At 51.3% G+C, this 17,487-nt stretch overlaps 1 protein-coding gene and 3 non-coding genes across 4 annotated transcripts; 3 read left to right on the top strand and 1 right to left on the bottom strand.

Annotated features, from left to right (window-relative positions):
* The first annotated feature begins 4,846 nt into the window (after positions 1–4,846).
* LOC148825796 (U1 spliceosomal RNA) lies at positions 4,847–5,010 on the top strand. Its single transcript, XR_016092200.1, has one exon. It is a non-coding gene; the product is annotated as a U1 spliceosomal RNA (small nuclear RNA).
* Positions 5,011–7,082: 2,072 nt separating this feature from the next.
* On the top strand, positions 7,083–7,201 carry LOC148825795 (5S ribosomal RNA). The gene has a single exon (XR_016093111.1). It is a non-coding gene; the product is annotated as a 5S ribosomal RNA (ribosomal RNA).
* An 8,371-nt stretch (positions 7,202–15,572) lies between these two features.
* On the top strand, positions 15,573–15,628 carry LOC148825794 (U7 small nuclear RNA). The gene has a single exon (XR_016093292.1). It is a non-coding gene; the product is annotated as a U7 small nuclear RNA (small nuclear RNA).
* Positions 15,629–15,934: 306 nt separating this feature from the next.
* Positions 15,935–16,240, bottom strand: LOC148825793 (histone H4-like). The gene has a single exon (XM_088926300.1). The coding sequence runs from the start codon at positions 16,238–16,240 to the stop codon at positions 15,935–15,937; it is 306 nt and encodes a 101-aa protein (XP_088782426.1).
* Between the last annotated feature and the right edge of the window lie 1,247 nt (positions 16,241–17,487).

Here is a 17,487-nt window from a genome sequence, read left to right as displayed (position 1 = left end):
CTCGTTCGGGTCCTGGGGGGAATATGCTGGGCTCCCTCCAGGTCTCGCTGGGGACAGAAAGGTAAACATGCTGGACAGGTCCAGCCCTACCATCAGTCCCGGCTCCAGGGCGGCTTCAAAGTAATCCTCGTCTTCCTTGAGGATACTCTCCACAACCGCTTCAGGAAGGCTTTTTTCTTCCCTTTCTCCAGGAATTTCGGGGACCTCCAGTTGCTCCTGGTCCTTGGGGGAGGGGGTTCCGACTTCCTGGGCTGCCTCTTCCTGTTGTCCCTGGGCCTCGGGGGAGGGGGTTACCTCTTCCTGGGCTGCCTCCTCCTGTTGTCCTTGGGACTCGGGGGAGGGGGGTTCTGTTTCCTGGGCTGTCACTTCCTGTCGTCTTTGGGCCTCGGGGGGGAGGGTTTCCATTTCCTGGGCTGCCTCCTCCGGTTGTTCCTGGGCCTCGAGGGAAGAAAGTTCCGTTTCCTCTAGGACTTGGAAACGGTTCTCCCTTACCACTCTTTTCTTTTGTCCTTCCAAAGGTGGATCCGCCCCGCATCTCTTCTTCCGCTTTCTCTTTCCCTTCTTGCTGGGAGTTATTAGGGCCCTTTCTCTGGTCAGCCATTTTGTCTGTCGTCCTGGCAGCCATCTTGTGGCACTGGTGCGGCTGGGGGTGTGGCCTCGGCAGTTTCGGTTCTCTGCGGGGGAGGTGCGGGTTCTTTGTTCTCACCTCTCTCCCTTTGTCTTGAGACCGGTTTCTGCCGGCCGGCTTCCACCACCTGCGCAAACGAAGGTTTGCTTACCTTGCATTGGTGAAGGAGGTGTCCCTCGGCGCCGCATCCGTTGCACTTTTTGGCTGCCCGGCAGGTTTTTGCCAGGTGCCCCTCTTTGTTACAGTTGTGACATCTGACGATGTCACACGTGTTCTCCTTGTGGCATCCTGGGGTAGTAAAGGTACCCCCTGTCGGCTCCGATGTTGAAGCGGGCCGGGGGGTGCTGGAAACCGTCGATGCCCTCTGGGTCCTCTTTCAGGAGGACTCGGTACTGGCGTTTGCCGTACCAGACGCCGCAACTGTCCCTGATCTCCGTTAGTTTGCCCACCACAGTTACATACCTCCCTAGGTACGCTGTTACCAGTTCCATTGGTTCGTAGGGGTTGTATGTGAGGACTGTGATGGTCCTCTGGTTTGTCTTCCTCATAGTCTCAGGCCTGAAATCAGAGTAACCGGGGTGCTTACCTTTTTCTCTGATCATTTTCGTTGCCTTTTCATATGAGGCGTCCGTGGCCATGTAGGCCTCCATGTATCTCTCTGCCTTGTTGTCTTGCAGGCAGCAGAGATCTCCGGCCACCAACTGCAGGATCCCTCTCAGAAAGGTAATGAAAAAGGATTTCGCAGTTGGCATCGTCTCTGTTTTCTTGGTCCAGTGGAACCGGATCAGTGTCTTCTTGTCTGCCATCTGGAAAGGAGAAAAAAGAAAAAAGGAAAGAAAGAGAGAGAGCAAGGTCCTGTGGAGAGGAGGGTTTACCTTCTAAAGGAGCAGCAAGGGAGCCCTGGCCTTTGTCCTTGTGTGCAAAGCCCAGCTAGGTGCAGGCGCAGGAGGAGAGAGAGAGAGGGAGCGGATAGTGCTTCTGAGTCTCAAGGAAGAAAGCAAGCACTGCGGGCAGGCCACGAGTACCTACTCCCCGCCAAGAGGCCAAGGAGGCAGAGAGAGAGAGAGGGAGAGGGAGCGGCTAGCGCTTCCTAGTGTCGAGGAAGAAAGCAAGCACTGCGGGCAGGCCACGAGTACCTACTCCCAGCCAAGAGGCCAAGGAGGCGGAGCAAGAGAAAGGGGGAGGGGAGAGGATAGAGCAGAGAGAGAGAACGTTGCTGCCGGATCCCACCCAGCTCAGCTGCTGCTTGGCCTTAACCCCCTAGGCTCAACCTAGGGCGATACCAGCTCAAGCATTCTTCAGGATCTTCGATCGCCTTCTAGAACTTTGGAAAGACAGGAACTGCGGGCATGCCACTTGAACTTGATCTTAGCCAAAAGGCCGATAAAATTGGATTCCAGCTCACTGGCCCTGCAAAACTTAGTTCAAGACTTTAAACTCTCAGACACATATAGATGTATATATCCCACAACAGCAGGATATACATGGTCAGGGAGGAATAGCAGCTCCAGAATTGACTATTGCTTTGTCTCAGCGAGAGTGAAAGTTGTTGGGGTCACTCTTCAGCCTGTCTTCTTCTCAGATCATCAGGCTTTAGGGTGTAGAGTGGAACTCCAGGGCAGGACTGTCTTTGGCCCAGGCCTCTGAAAACTCAACACAAAGCTGCTAGAGAACGAGGGGGTAGTATCCCGCTACAAGGAGAAACTATCACAGTGGCTGTCCTTGCAGTGTCTGTACGGGTCAGTAGGAGAGTGGTGGGAGGAGGTGAAGGTGAGGACCTTTTTCATGGCTGAGGGAAGGAAGGCTGCTGCCAGACGGAGAGCAGTGCTAGCCAGGAAACAGAGGCAGCTGCAGCGTCTCTACACGATGCTGCATAGTGGCTTCGATGTGCTCGAGGATATCACCCTTTTAAAAAAGGACATCCGGAGTATAGCCGAAGAAAGTAGTCGAGGAGTGCTGTTAAGAAGCAGAGTGCAGTTCTTAGAAGAAAATGAGAAGTGTACTCGCTTCTTTTTCAGGAAAGTGGTAGGCTCCCTAAAGAATTTTATTGCACCTTTTGGGATCTGCTTCAGGATCCGCTACTGCTCCTATTCGAGGAAAGCTATAAGACAGAATTGCTGCCTGACTCCTTAAGAGAAGGCACTATCTCTCTCTTGTTTAAGAAAGGAGCAAAGAATGACATAAAGAACTGGAGACCCCTCAGCCTGTTAGGCGTGGACACTAAGATCCTGTCCAAAGCCCTTTTCCTGCGCCTACAAAATGTAGTGGCCTCACTGGTAGGGAAAGAACAGACTTGTGGGATAGCAGGACGCCTGATGAGCGACAACCTGGCCTTGTTGAGGGATGTCTGTCTGTACTCAGAGGATCGCTCCCTCCCTCTGTGCATTTTAGGTGTAGACCTAGAAAAGGCCTTTGACCGCCTAAACCGGCAGTACTTAACATCGGTACTTGAGCACATGAAGTTTGGCCCCATCATGAGAAAGTGGATTAACCTGCTGTACACAGGTAGCAACAGCAGAGTAATGGTTAATGGCAATAGATCACGCCCCTTTGAAGTCTGTTCAGGGGTGAGGCAGGGCTGCCCATTATCCCCCTTGTTATTCGTTTTGGCTATGGAGCCCTTAGCCTGTGCCTTGCGCCAGGATCAGGCCATTAATGGGATACAAGTGCCTGGAAGTGGGGGGGGAGAGGTAAATACATCTCTATAAATGGATGACGTCACCCTGCTCCTCTCTGACAATGTCTCAATTAGCAGAGCTCTGAAGTGCTGTGATCGTTTCTCTTTGGCTTCCTCCGCAAAAATTAACAAATCTAAGAGTGAGATTTTTTATCAGAACTGGAGGGAGCCAAAAGAAGGGCATGATCTCAGGCTGCAAGAGAAGAGAATTAAGGTCCTGGGGGTGTATTTTGGAGAAGAGATGGGAATAGTAAATTGGCAGATCAAATTGCCAATCTTAAACAAAAAACTGATGCAATGGAAGGACCGAGACCTCACCATGACAGGGAAGGTGCTGGTCACAAAAGCCCAGCTCTTGCCTGTCTTGAATTTTCTGGCTTTTATCTTCCCAATCCCACACCGTGTTGCGGCGGTGCTGAGGAGATTGATGTTTCAATTTCTATGGGGTGGGAAGCAGGAAAGACTCAGAAGGGACATAATGTACAGGCCGCTACTCTCAGGGAGGAAGTCTGTCCCAGATATTGCCATGAAGCTGCTGTGCATTTTCCTGGCCTTTGTGCTGAGAGGCTTTGCACCAGCACCTGAAGCGCGTACCTGGACTTTTTTTGCCAGGCTCTGGGTAGGTAGGGAGGTGTTCAGAGTGTGGGGTGTCAGACCCAAGCTGGATGTCCCACTCTCTGACACATGCCCTGCAATTTATGGGACAGTTAAAAGTTTTCTATGATCTCACCCAATTGGCCATATTCCCCTCCGAGATGTCAGCGTCCAAAAACTGGAAGATTTCGTTGCACCGCAGAAGAATAGGCAGACCCCTGTGGGCATTTTAACATCAGCCCAAACAAGGAAGGTGTGGAAACACACATCCTCTAAGTTTCTGTGCAATATTCACAGAGATTTAGCCTGGAGTGTCGTCCACCAGTGCTTACCAGTCCGAACTTTCTTGTACTGTAGGGGCCTCACCCCCAGCCCTCGCTGCGTTAGGGTGGGCTGCGGCGAGGAGGAGACTGTGACCCATCTCCTGTGGTCCTGCTTTTTTGCTAAGGCCTTCTGGGCACAGTTTGAAGATTGGTTGCAAGCTCTCTCGCTCCAATTTACCCTGACCGCTGCTTTCGTCACATACGGCATCTCTCCTGTCAAACTTCGTCCTGACGTGTTTGACAGGATCTGGGCCGTGGTGAACAGTGGGAAAGACGCCCTGTGGAGAGTGAGGAACATGGGGCTGTTTAAAGGCATCGAGGTCCCAGTCAAGGCAGCAGGGAGCCTGGCCCTGTTCATCACCCGAGAGAACTATTACCTCAGAGATCTGTGGAGAGAAGGGAGGGAGGAAGCAGAAAATCTGTGGGAAATAGAGAGCATAGGTCAATATCTCAAGAAACTGTGAAAAACATTATCATGTTTAAGTAAAGTATGTGATTTGCACCAGAAAAAAAGAAAATTGTTGCTATGTAACTGGTACCGTGTCAATATGTAATGAGATGTGATCATATATACTGTTTTAAGTATGTATATTAATGTAAACCTTTCTAATTTGTGATGTCCTGAATTTTTTTATGAAAAGAAAATAAAGTTCTTAAAAAATCGGTTCACCCAGGGGGAGGCTCGGCCATTGCACTCCGGCTGTGCTGACCCCTGCGAATTCCCCAAATGTGGGAATGTCGACTGCATAATTTCTGGTAGTGGGGGACTGCGTTCGCGCTCTCCCCTGATGTGCTTGGTCCAATATCGGCTAAGGGTAAGTTACGACACCACGAGCTGCGATAGGATCCCAGTTCGAAAGGAGTCGATGCCACTGCTGGTTCCCGGTTTCTTTTAGTTAGAGGTCCGGAGAAGCATTACAAGCTGGTTCCACTACTCCTTCCGGACATTCATTCCCTTTTCAAAGTCAGTCGTTTTGCTGTAGTCTGCATTATTTAGGCTGATTATCGAGGTTAGCCTTTATTTGGTCATGGGGGCCTCGGTACTGTATGCTAATTCTCAAGACAGTTTCACCCGTTTTCTGATTGCTAGGTTCTGTACCAGTGCAGACATGTCAAACAGTGAATGGCTGTACCTCTATTGTATCCGTGCTCAATTTGGGCGGGCAAAACGAGAAAACGAGCGCGCCGTTTCCTACACATATGCAGTCGCCAATGCGCGTTCGCAGCATGTCCCGGGACGCAATTCGGCCTCATTTGCATAACACCAGACCGGCAGATCGCTACGCAAGCTCGCGTCGTGCGCCTGCCACACACCGAACAAACACCGGAGCCTTTTCAGCAATTTCCAAAAAACGGGCCTGCTCGCCTGCCCACAAGGTTTGTCTCTTACCCGCTCTCCAGAGCCTGCTGCCTTCTGTGCTGTTCTCTCGGCACTGCTGCAGCGCACACAACTCCTGCAGCGCGGGGAGAAAGTTTCCACGCTCCGCCGCAGGGAAGGCTCGCACCGTGCGCACACGTCCTTTCAATGCCAGTTCAACAAGTGCTCCGCATTAGCAGCGTCGGGGCTCCGGCGTGTCGCACCTCACCTCACCTCGCACAGCCCCCTCCTTGAATGTCTGGCGCTGGGCATGCCCCGCCCTCCTCCACCTTATCTTATCGCGTGTGACCACCGACAATGGCCACAATGCCGGGGAATGGCACCTGTAAAGTGTTAATTGGGGCACAGGAACAGCCCGTCTCGTCTCGGGGGCCGGCTTCAAAGACAATACAGCAAACACAGCGGGGCGGGGGAAGTAGACGACACGACACATGCAGGTACATTCAGCTCCGGCGGGAACGAGTCATTTGTCGGCCTTTTCAAGTGCTGGGAGCCGAGTAATCCTTCGCTTGTATCGTTTCTCCCCGGTGACTAGATCTCACCCTGCGACTCTCGACTGGGCTCACCCACGGCAGCCCAGCAGGTGTGAGCCTAGCCGGCACCCGGATGGGAGATTCCCCCCGGAAAAGCTCAGGTTGCTGCTGCTCCTGCAAGACGTGTGACTGGGACCAGTAGGGAGCGCTCACCCTGCGGTCTGTGTGGCTTTCTTATGCCCCAGCATCCTGATGGTGACACTCTGCTGCACAAACAGGCGCCGTCCTTCGGGGGAGGCGTAAAACCGAGGTCCCGACCCTCCTTGGCCATTAAGAAATCCCAGGGCGTCTCTCAAAATGAGACGCCGCGGGTGTCACTCTGGTGTTAGTGTTCCCCTTTACCAATCAGTCGGGGTCTCCTCCTAATCCCCGTCTCATATGTAACAATCAATGACGAGGCCCCCCTGTCCCGCGATATTGTACTTGTCTCCTGGCCGCTGGCTGGCGCCGTGAGATTTAGCACTCGCGCAAGAGATCGGGGGCAGAGCGCGTACGCGGTCTCCCGCCCCCCACAAAGTGTGCGCTCCAGGTTCCCTCTCAGGGCTCTGCAACACAGCGGAAAGGCAGCGAGAAGGAGCCTCTTGCTCTGACGCCGCAAGGCCACAAGAGGGTGGAGGCGCCGCGCGCCAGGCCGACGTGTTGGACTGGTGCGCTTTATGTGCTGAAATAAACACGCGACAGCCCAGAAATGTTTTGAGTGCTGTGCATTGGAGGTTTTTGTCTTGTGAAGACTTGCCTTGTGCTCCTCCGAGCAGTTTGTTTGTTCTCCTCCAGTGCGGGACAAGTCAACACAAGGGAGCACATTCGCCAACATCCAGGTACACAATGCGATTTGGAAAGAAGCTCCTTTCCAAAGAGCTGCACACGAACGATCCTTCAGTCCCGCTCGGGGGGCGCGGAGCCCCAGCCACACACAGCTTCAAGTAGCGAGTCAGGCGCCATGGCTTTTGCTTGCGGCCACGCCACCCTGAATGTTCCCGATCTCGTCTGATCTTGGAAGCTAAGCAGGGTTGGGCCTGGTTAGTACTTGGATGGGAGACTGCCTGGGAATACCAGGTGCTGCAAGCTTTTGTTCTCTCGGCCAGCAGGGGTCGCCGTTGGTACCGTAGGTTTTGGGAGGAAAACCTGGAGGATGGAAAGGTGATCTATGGCCTCACAAACGAGCCAGTGTGGCCCGTTCAGCTCCGGGCTCATCGCCTGCGGCTCTCGGCTTGCGGGCGTGCCCAATCCGTGCTGCGGCGACGCGATGACTCGGAAAACAACCGGCCACACTGTACCGGAAACGTCGCACTCTGGGAAGCCGCTATGCAAATCGAGTTCCCAAGATCCCCGGCGGCCGGACACATCCCGCCCGCCAGTGAAAAGAGTGGGAATCAGAAGGCCGGAGATCCAGGACTCACGGGACAGATGGCCACAACCGCAGTAACAAGAGCGATTGCGAGCGATTCTTTTCTCTCTTTGACCAGCCCAGCTGCGCCCACCCGAAGGCAGGGAAGCACAAAAATTGCATGGAACTCATTCATGCTCCTCTCCACGGAAATCTTTAGTAAAAGGCGATTTTTAAGAACTTTATTTTCTTTTCACAAAAAAGTACAGGACATCACAATTTAGAAAGCTTTACATTAATATACATACTTAAAACAGTATATATGATCACATCTCATTACATTTTGACACGGTACCAGTTACATAGCAACAATTTCTTTTTTTCTGGTGCAAATCACATTCTTTACTTAAACATGATAATGTTTTTCACAGTTTCTTGAGATATTGACCTATGCTCTCTATTTCCCACAGGTTTTCTGCTTCCTCCCTCCCTTCTCTCCACAGATCTCTGAGGTAATAGTTCTCTCAGGTGATGAACAGGGCCAGGCTACCTGCTGCCTTGACTGGGACCTCGATGCCTTTAAACAGCCCCATGTTCCTCACTCTCCACAGGGCGTCTTTCCCACTGTTCACCAAGGCCCAGATCCTGTCAAACACGTCAGGAGGAAGTTTGACAGGAGAGATGCCGTATATGACGAAAGCAGCGGTCAGGGTAAATTGGGGCGAGAGAGCTTGCAACCAATCTTCAAACTGTGCCTAGAAGGCCTTAGCAAAAAAGCAGGACCACAGGAGATGGGTCACCGTCTCCTCCTCGCCGCAGCCCACCCTAACGCAGCGAGGGCTGGGGGTGAGGCCCCTACGGTACAAGAAAGTTCGTACCGGTAAGCACTGTTGGACGACACTCCAGGCTAAATCTCTGTGAATGTTGCACAGAAACTTAGAGGATGTGTGTTTCCACACCTTCCTTGTTTGGGCTGATGTTAAAATGCCCACAGGGGTCTGCCTATTGTTCTGGGGTGCAACGAAATCTTCCAGTTTTTGGACGCTGACATCTCGGAGGGGAATATGGCCAATTGGGTGAGATCTTAGAAAACTTTTAACTGTCCCATAAATTGCAGGGCATGTGTCAGAGAGTGGGACATCCAGCTTGGGTCTGACACCCCACACTCTGAACACCTCCCTACCTATCCAGAGCCTGGAAAAATAAGTCCAGGTACGCGCTGCAGGTGCTGTTGCAAAGCCTCTCAGCACAGAGGCCAGGAAAATGCACAGCAGCTTCGTAGCAATATCTGGGACAGACTTCCCCCCTGAGGGTAGCGGCCTGTACATTATTTCCCTTCTGAGTCTTTCCTGCTTCCCACCCCATAGAAATTGAAACACCAATCTCCTCAGCACCGCCGCAACACGGTGTGGGATTGGGAAGGTAGAAGCCAGAAAATTCAAGACAGGCAAGAGCTCAGCTTTGATGACCAGCACCTTCCCTGTCATGGTGAGGTCTCGGTCCTTCCATTGCATCATTTTTTTGTTTAAGATTGGCAATTTGTTCTGCCAATTTAGTGTTCCCATCTCTTCTCCAAAATACATCCCCAGGACCTTAATTCTCTTCTCTTGCAGCCTGAGATCATGTCCTTCTTTTGGCTCCCTCCAGTTCTGATAAAAAATCTCACTCTTAGATTTGTTAATTTTTGCAGAGGAAGACAAAGAGAAACTATCACAGCACTGCAGAGCTCTGCTAATTGAGGCATTGTCAGAGAGGAGCAGGGTGACGTCATCCATGTATAGAGATGTCTTTACCTCTCCTCCCCCACTTCCAGGCACTGGTATCCCATTAATGGCCTGATCCTGGCGCAAGGCACAGGCTAAGGGCTCCATAGCCAAAACGAATAACAAGGGGGATAATGGGCAGCCCTGCAGCCTCGGTGCAGGAGAGGATAGCACTCGGCTCTGTTCTCTCTCGTCCCTCCTCATCAACTACACTTTCCATGACAGACTTGGAGCCTACCACTTTCCTGAAAAAGAAGCGAGTACACTTCTCATTTTCTTCTAAGAACTGCACTCTGCTTCTTAACAGCACTCCTCGACTACTTTCTTCAGCTATGCTCCAGATGTCCTTTTTTAAAAGGGTGATATCCTCGAGCACATCGAAGCCACTGTGCAGCATCGTGTAGAGACGCTGCAGCTGCCTCTGTTTCCTGGCTAGCACTCCTCTCCGTCTGGCAGCAGCCTTCCTTCCCTCAGCCATGAAAAAGGCCTTTGTCCTCACCTTCACCTCCTCCCACCACTCTCCTACTGACCCGTACAGACACTGCAAGGACAGCCACTGTGATAGTTTCTCCTTCTAGCGGGATACTACCCCCTCGTTCTCTAGCAGCTTTGTGTTGAGTTTCCAGAGGCCTGGGCCAAAGACAGTCCTGCCCTGGAGTTCCACTCTACACCCTAAAGCCTGATGATCTGAGAAGAAGACAGGCTGAAGAGTGACCCCAACAACTTTCACTCTCGCTGAGACAAAGCAATAGTCAATTCTGGAGCTGCTATTCCTCCCTGACCATGTATATCCTGCTGTTGTGGGATATATACATCTATATGTGTCTGAGAGTTTAAAGTCTTGAACTAAGTTTTGCAGGGCCAGTGAGCTGGAATCCAATGTTATCGGCCTTTTGGCTAAGATCAAGTGCAAGTGGCATGCCTGCAGTTCCTGTCTTTCCAAAGTTCTAGAAGGTGATCGAAGATCCTGAAGAGTGCTTGAGCTGGTATCGCACTAGGTTGAGCCTAAGGGGTTAAGGCCAAGTAGCAGCTGAGCTGGGTGGGATCCGGCAGCAACGTTCTCTCTCTCTGCTCTCTCCTCTGCCCTCACCCTTTCTCTTGCTCCGCCTCCTTGGCCTCTTGGCTGGGAGTAGGTACTCGTGGCCTGCCCGCAGTGCTTGCTTTCTTCCTCGAGACTCGGAAGCGCTATCCGCTCCCTCTCTCTCTCTCTGCCTCCTTGGCCTCTTGGCTGGGAGTAGGTACTCGTGGCCTGCCCGTGGTGCTTACTTTCTTCCTCCTCCTGCGCCTGCACCTAGCTGGGCTTTGCCCACAAGGACAAAAGCCAGGGCTCCCTCGCTGCTCCTTTAGCAGCTAAACCCTCCTCTCCACAGGACCTTGCTCTCTCTCTTTCTCTCCTTTTTTCTTTTTTCTCCTTTCCAGATGGCAGACAAGAAGACACTGATCCGGTTCCACTGGACCAAGAAAACAGAGACGATGCCAACTGCGAAATCCTTTTTCATTACCTTCCTGAGAGGGATCCTGCAGTTAGTGGCCGGAGATCTCTACTGCCTGCAAGACAACAAGACAGAGAGATACATGGAGGCCTACATGGCCACGGACGCCTCATATGAAAAGACAACGAAAATGATCAGAGAAAAAGGTAAGCACCCCGGTTTCTCTGATTTCAGGCCTGAGCCTATGAGGAAGACAAACCAGAGGACCATTACAGTCCTCACATACAACCCCTACGTACCAATGGAACTGGTAACAGCGTACCTAGGGAGGTATGTAACTGTGGTGGGCAAACCGACGGAGATCAGGGACAGTTGCGGCGTCTGGTACGGCAAACACCAGTACCGAGTCCTCCTGAAAGAGGACCCAGAGGGCGTCGACGGTTTCCAGCACCCCCCGGCCCGCTTCAACATCGGAGCCGACAGGGGGTACCTTTACTACCCCAGGATGCCACAAGGAGAACACGTGTGACATCGTCAGATGTCACAACTGTAACAAAGAGGGGCACCTGGCGAAAACCTGCCGGGCAGCCAAAAAGTGCAACGGATGCGGCGCCGAGGGACACCTCCTTCACCAATGCAAGGTAAGCAAACCTTCGTTTGCGCAGGTGGTGGAAGCCGGCCGGCAGAAACCGGTCTCAAGACAAAGGGAGAGAGGTGAGAACAAAGAACCCGCACCTCCCCCGCAGAGAACCAAAACTGCCGAAGCCACACCCCCAGCTGCACCAGTGCCACAAGATGGCTGCCAGGACGACAGACAAAATGGCTGACCGGAGAAAGGGCCCTAATAACTCCCAGCAAGAAGGGAAAGAGAAAGCGGGAGAAAAGATGCAGGGCGGATCCACCTTCGGAAGGACAAAAGAAAAGAGTGGTAAGGGAGAACCATTTCCTCGTCCTAGAGGAAACGGAACTTTCTTCCCCCGAGGCCCAGGAACAACCGGAGGAGGCAGCCCAGGAAATGGAAACCCTCCCCCCCGAGGCCCAAAGACGACAGGAAGTGACAGCCCAGGAAACAGAACCCCCCTCCCCCGAGGCCCATGAACAACACGAAGAGGCAGCCCAGGAAGTGGAGCCCCCCTCCCCCAAGGCCCAGGAGCAATTGGAGGTCCCCGAAACTCCTGGAGAAAGGGAAGAAAAAAGCCTTCCCGAAGCGGTGGTGGAGAGTATCCTCAAGGAAGACGAGGATTACTTTGAAGCCGCCCTGGAGCCGGGACTGATGGTAGGGCTGGACCTGTCCAGCATGTTTACCTTTCTGTCCCCAGCGAGACCTGGAGGGAGCCCAGCATATTCCCCCCAGGACCCGAACGAGAGGAGTTACATCTAGGCTAAACAGTGCCCAGATGTAGACTCCCTAGTTTTCCACTGTAAGCACAAAGAGAGGAGGTTCAACTTTCACTTGTTTAATCATGATTGTGAAACTTACCTTTCTAACAACTAACGTGAGAGGGCTAATAGACCCGTTGAAAAGACGGGGAGTCTTTCATGATCTGGCCTCAAAGTCTTTCTCAGTTTGTTTCTTACAGGAGGTCCACCTGAAGGATGAAAGCGACAAGCTGACATTCACCAGGGAATGGACGAAGGGAGAATCATGCTGGAGCGTAGGAGGGGTCCACTCTTCCGGAGTGGGAATCCTCCTCGGAAACCCAGAGATGACGCTGGTTTCCTCCTTCTCGGTGGTGCAGGGCCGGATCCTGGTCGCAGACATCGACTGGAGGGGGCAGAAGTTGAGAGCAATTAACATCTATGCTCCAACAGAACCCTCTATCCTGAAGGAAGTGTTTGCTGACCTGGCCAGCTGCTGCACCACCAACAGACAGGTGGTGCTCGGCGGGGATTTCAACGTCGACCGGGAGAAGGGGAGCGACGCTAGCTCGGCAGAGCTGGAGTCGCTACTCAAGCAGTTCTCCCTGGTAGACGGTTTCAGACGGTGCCGCCCTAACGACGCCGGAACAACATGGAAAAACTCCCGGGGAGTGTGCAGCCGCCTGGACTACATCTTTCTGCACACAACCTGCTCCCTGGAGTCGGCCACGGTGTCCCCGGAGTGGTATTCCAACCACGAGCGCTTGACGGTGGTGGCTAACACCAACCTGCCGGCATTCGGTCGTGGGTACTGGAAGCTGAACCGGGAGATACTGGAGGAAGACAACTTCAAGGCACTGTTCCGTGAAGACTACGCGAGCTGGGTCGATCTGAGAGACGGCTACAGCTCCATGGTGGAATGGTGGGAGTCGGTGAAAGACAGGACCCGAACCCTGGCGCAGACGTATTGCAGACGGAAGGCGGCCAGGGAGAGGAAGGAAGCTGCACGACTCCAGAGACAACTAGAGGAGGAGTACAGCTCGGCTAACGGGGGAGGAGCCTTCAATTCAGCCCGGGTACGGGACCTGAAGGAGAGGCTCCGCAAACTCAATCAGGTCCGAGGAGCCCAGAAAAAGAGGGTGATCCACGGCCTGAGACGGGGAGATGGAGAGGAAGTGCTGGACGAGAGCGACAAGGTAGAAGCGGCCACCGCTTTCTACACGGAGCTCTTTTCAGAAAAGCAGACGGAGGTGGAGGCAGGCGATGCTTTTCTGGAGGAGCTGAAGGCACGAGTACCGGAGGAGGTGAGGGAGGGTCCGATCGCGGCCTAGGAGCTGAAGGCGGCGCTCTTGTCCATGGAGAATGGCAAAGTGCCAGGGCCGGACGGACTCCCCAAGGAATTCTACACCTGCTTCTGGGACACCCTAGCGGCAGATCTGGTGGAAGTGGCGCAGGAGATCTTCTGCCGGGGGAAACTCGGAGACACCATGAGGGAGAGCATCATCTCCCTGCTTTTCAAGAGCCCTTAGCAGAGACGGTGAGACGGGACCCTGGAGATACCGGGAGGCGCGGGGGAAACCCTGAAGATCTCCCAGTACGCCGACGACACGACGCTGTTCCTGAGGTCGGACAGGGGGTTGAGGAGGGCCCTGCAGGTCATGGAGCAATACTCCAGAGCCTCGGGGTCGAAACTCAACCGCCGAAAGAGCAAACTGAAGTTCTTCGGGCCCTGGAAGCACAGGACGACGGCGCCGGAGGGTCTCGAGCTCTGCATGGAGCCCCTCAAAATACTGGGGGTTTCCTTCCAGAGCCAGGACAATGAGACCAACAACTGGACCAAGAGGATCGCCAAGGTGAACGCGAAGCTGGGTCTGTGGAAAACGCAGTTGCTGTCCTACACAGGGAAAGTGATGAGGTTGAAAGCAGACATCCTGCTGGCTTTGGTTTACCTGGCGGTGGTGTACCCGCTGCCGGCCAGACTCAGACGAGCGCTGCAAGGGATGATCTTTGGCTTCGTCTGGGGCGGCAAGTACGAGTACATCACGAGAAACCGGATGTGTCAGCCGGTCGAGGAAGGGGGTCGAGATGTCCCACATTTCCCCCTGAAACTCGACTGCATCATCTACTGCAAGCTCTGTTGGGCGCTGCGGGAGCCCATCGGCCACAAGTACCAGTACTTTGTCAGGCTGTGGCTCTCCGTCCCAATGAGGCACTTGGTCCAGTGGTCAAACACTGGGCCCAAGGCAGAGATGCGACTAGAGTTCTACATCCACTCTGTCAAGTGGAGCAGGAGGTACGAGGCCACGAGACAGCCAGAGCTCTGCACCAACCACAGAGCCCTGTACAAAGAGGTGAGGGGGCATTTGGTCGCTGACGAAAGGCTGCAGGTTCCCAGACAAGTCTGGGAAAGGACACAGCCTAAAGAACTTGACAACCAACTGAAGGACCTCAACTGGATGGCTGTACACAAGAGACTGGCTACCAGAAAGGTCCTCTACAGACACTCGATCTCCAGGAATCCGCATTGCCCCCGGGACACGTGTTTTGTCGAGGAGACTCAGGAACACGTGTTCTGGAGCTGCTCCTTCGCCAAGGCGGTGTGGGGCAGAATGGAAAACATTATGCAACTCCTGGGAACGGGTGCGGTGCTCAGTTACCAGTACATTCTGCTGGGGGCTGGCACCCACCGGACTGGACAAGGGGACACAGGACCTGCGGGGGCTGCTGCTGTCCCTCACAAAACAAGGACTTTGGAAGGCGAGGAACACTCTCATCCGGCACAAAATAAAGTGGGGGGCGAAGGAGATGCAGGAGAGGATCCTGGTGGACCTCAGGAGGAGGACGAAGCGCCACGTCGCCAAATGGGGTTTCCCCACGGCGAGGGAGCGCTGGAAAGGACTTTGGGCCCTATACAGGGATTAAAGGACAATAGCAAGTGGTAGGTTTGGAGGGACTCTCTTAATTGCACAAATCCGCCCCCACTTGCAAAGATTGATAACGGACAATCAATCTCCGTTACGCCATTGTTTTTTTATTACATGGAGTGTTAATATGTGTGAGATGTTCCTTTTGAGATGTTTTTTTTCCGGAATAAAGTCTATTTTGTAGAACAAAAAAAATCTTATGACAAGGTTTACAAGTTATCTGTTGAACTACATTCTCATAGGTGTGGTCACATTCTAGGTCATTTGTTTACGTTTTTTGTTTCTGGAGCAACTGTGAGATGAAATGTGCTAATATGTAACCTAACTCCAGTGTGAATAACTAGAAGAGGGGAGCAGCTCCATTCCAGACCAAGGGAGCTTTGAGATTGGCTGGGCCAGATCTCTCATTTGCATATCTGATTTGGAAATATAACACTAAACCCCTTCTTGCATGGATTTAACTTGCACCCAAGAGTCACCTACTGTGTATTGCTACTTATTTTTTTATGATAAGTGGTGATTACCAGTTGACAGGTTTTATTTGTTGAATTATAAATGGTTTTGTATTATCACCCTGAATGGCCTGTACTCGAGGTTTGGTAGGGTATGTGTTTTCATTTCATTTACCAAATTGAATTTTTGCTCTTTTAGTATTTGTCTAGAAGGTTTTCTGAAGTCAGGAAGCCCATTTATTTGGTGAAAAAAGATTCTGTATTAATGTTAATATTTCTCATACAACATAAATAGGGTCTTTTATGAATAAAAAGATCTTGCACTTGGAAATCTTGATAAAGCTGTGTGCTTCCATACACTCGAGCAGTTTTGATTCCTAATATTTGACCTTAGGTGTGGGAACGGGTCTTTTTTGCCATTTGATTTCCAATTGATCAGCACAGTATAGAAAATAGACCCATAAAGCAACCTCAGCAGTGACAAATGTCACTGGGTCACTTGGGTTTATACGTCGGGGTCCGGTAGTGAAGCTCCGCTCCTGTTTAGCCTCCGAAGCCATACAGGGTGCGGCCCTGGCGCTTCAGCGCGTGCACCACGTCCATGGCGGTGACAGTCTTCCTCTTGGCGTGCTTGGCATGCTCAGTGCAGGTGACGTTCTCCAGGAACACCTTCAGCACCCCGCGGGTCTCCTCGTAGTTCAGCCCGGAGATCCGCTTCACTCCCCCACGGCGAGCCAGGCGGCGGATGGCGGGCTTGGTGATTCCCTGGATGTTGTCGCGGAGAACCTTACGGTGACACTTAGCGCCTCCTTTCCCGAGTTCCTTTCCGCCTTTGCCTCTTCCAGACATCTTCTAGTTATCAGCTGTGAACACGACACACACTGCTCATCTTTGATGTATAATAGACATCTTTCTTTGATGTCTATTATACATCAAAGAAAGATTTTTATAGGTGTAGAAACTAGTAAATAAAGCCAATGATTTGTTTTAGAAATGTATTCTTAAAATATACAATTATTCACACCTGAACAATATGTAGTTCAAATTATACATTATATACAATATTGTATTCAAATGTCTAATCATCATAAAAAACACAACTAGTAAACTTCAGTTACAAATTCTAGTAACATGGCAATATATATAGTAATGACAAACACAAACTAATTACATGAACACGCTAATATTTAATTCAAAACCACATTTCGATTCAAATATAAATTTTTAAAATTTACAACTTCTTTATTTCCACGAAAATATTATTAATGTAGCACAAACGCTACTTTCTAATAAAGACAGAAAGAAACTGTTTGTTTTGTGTCTACTGGTGATCCTCCTCTCGATACTAATGAAATGTTTAATATGATCCCTCGAGAAAAAAAAGGAATCAATTTCCGCCTGGAATGATTGATGCCCCATCAAACATTTTGTAATATCCCTGGAAGTTTATACAGTAGAATCCTGGTTCGTGGCTTAAATTCAAGGTAAATGAGACTAAGGAAACGAGTTGGAAACTTGATGTCGAAGTGGGATTTAAATCACCCATTTCACATTTTACTTCATTGGGCAGTATGTGCCAGAGAGCAATACCACAGCATCCATTTGATAGCTCAGCTCAGTTGGTAGAGCGGAGGACTGTAGTGGAATCAGCAGGGAATTCTTAGGTCGCTGGTTTGATTCCAGCTCGAAGGAAGGTGCTTTTTGTGTACTTTAATCAAAGAGTTAAAAAAGCGACTCTGTTTTATTCAGACATTGATCAAAAGCTCAATAATCGACGAAGCAAAGGCTCCTGTTCCGAATTCAGCCCACGTCTGATTGTCTTGTTTTGGCCAAGATCTGATCTTTGAATTAAGGGACTACACTGTCTGTTTTGTAATTCAAAAATACATACAAATGTCAAGTTTTTTGTAGATATAAAGGTGTTCTCTGTTTTCAAAGGATAGTTACTTAATTGGCATAATGATTTGGTATTGATTTTGTATCGTTGTATTATAAAGGTTGTGCTTTCTGTGTTTTTATCGTATTGTGAACTTATTTTTTAAACAAATGCTTACAAAGGCAAAGACGGCACACATCTGTTTATACCAGCGGTGAAT

Source organism: Atractosteus spatula, chromosome 10, assembly GCF_055471065.1.
Source record: "Atractosteus spatula isolate fAtrSpa1 chromosome 10, fAtrSpa1.hap1, whole genome shotgun sequence".
Taxonomy (NCBI): domain Eukaryota; kingdom Metazoa; phylum Chordata; class Actinopteri; order Semionotiformes; family Lepisosteidae; genus Atractosteus; species Atractosteus spatula.
Note: the sequence above shows the minus strand (reverse complement) of the source record. Positions and strands in the feature narration are given on the sequence as shown.

Bases quoted from the DNA above. Each gene is read 5' to 3' on its own strand.
- LOC148825793 (XM_088926300.1), bottom strand. From the start codon at position 16,240: ATGTCTGGAAGAGGCAAAGGCGGAAAGGAACTCGGGAAAGGAGGCGCT.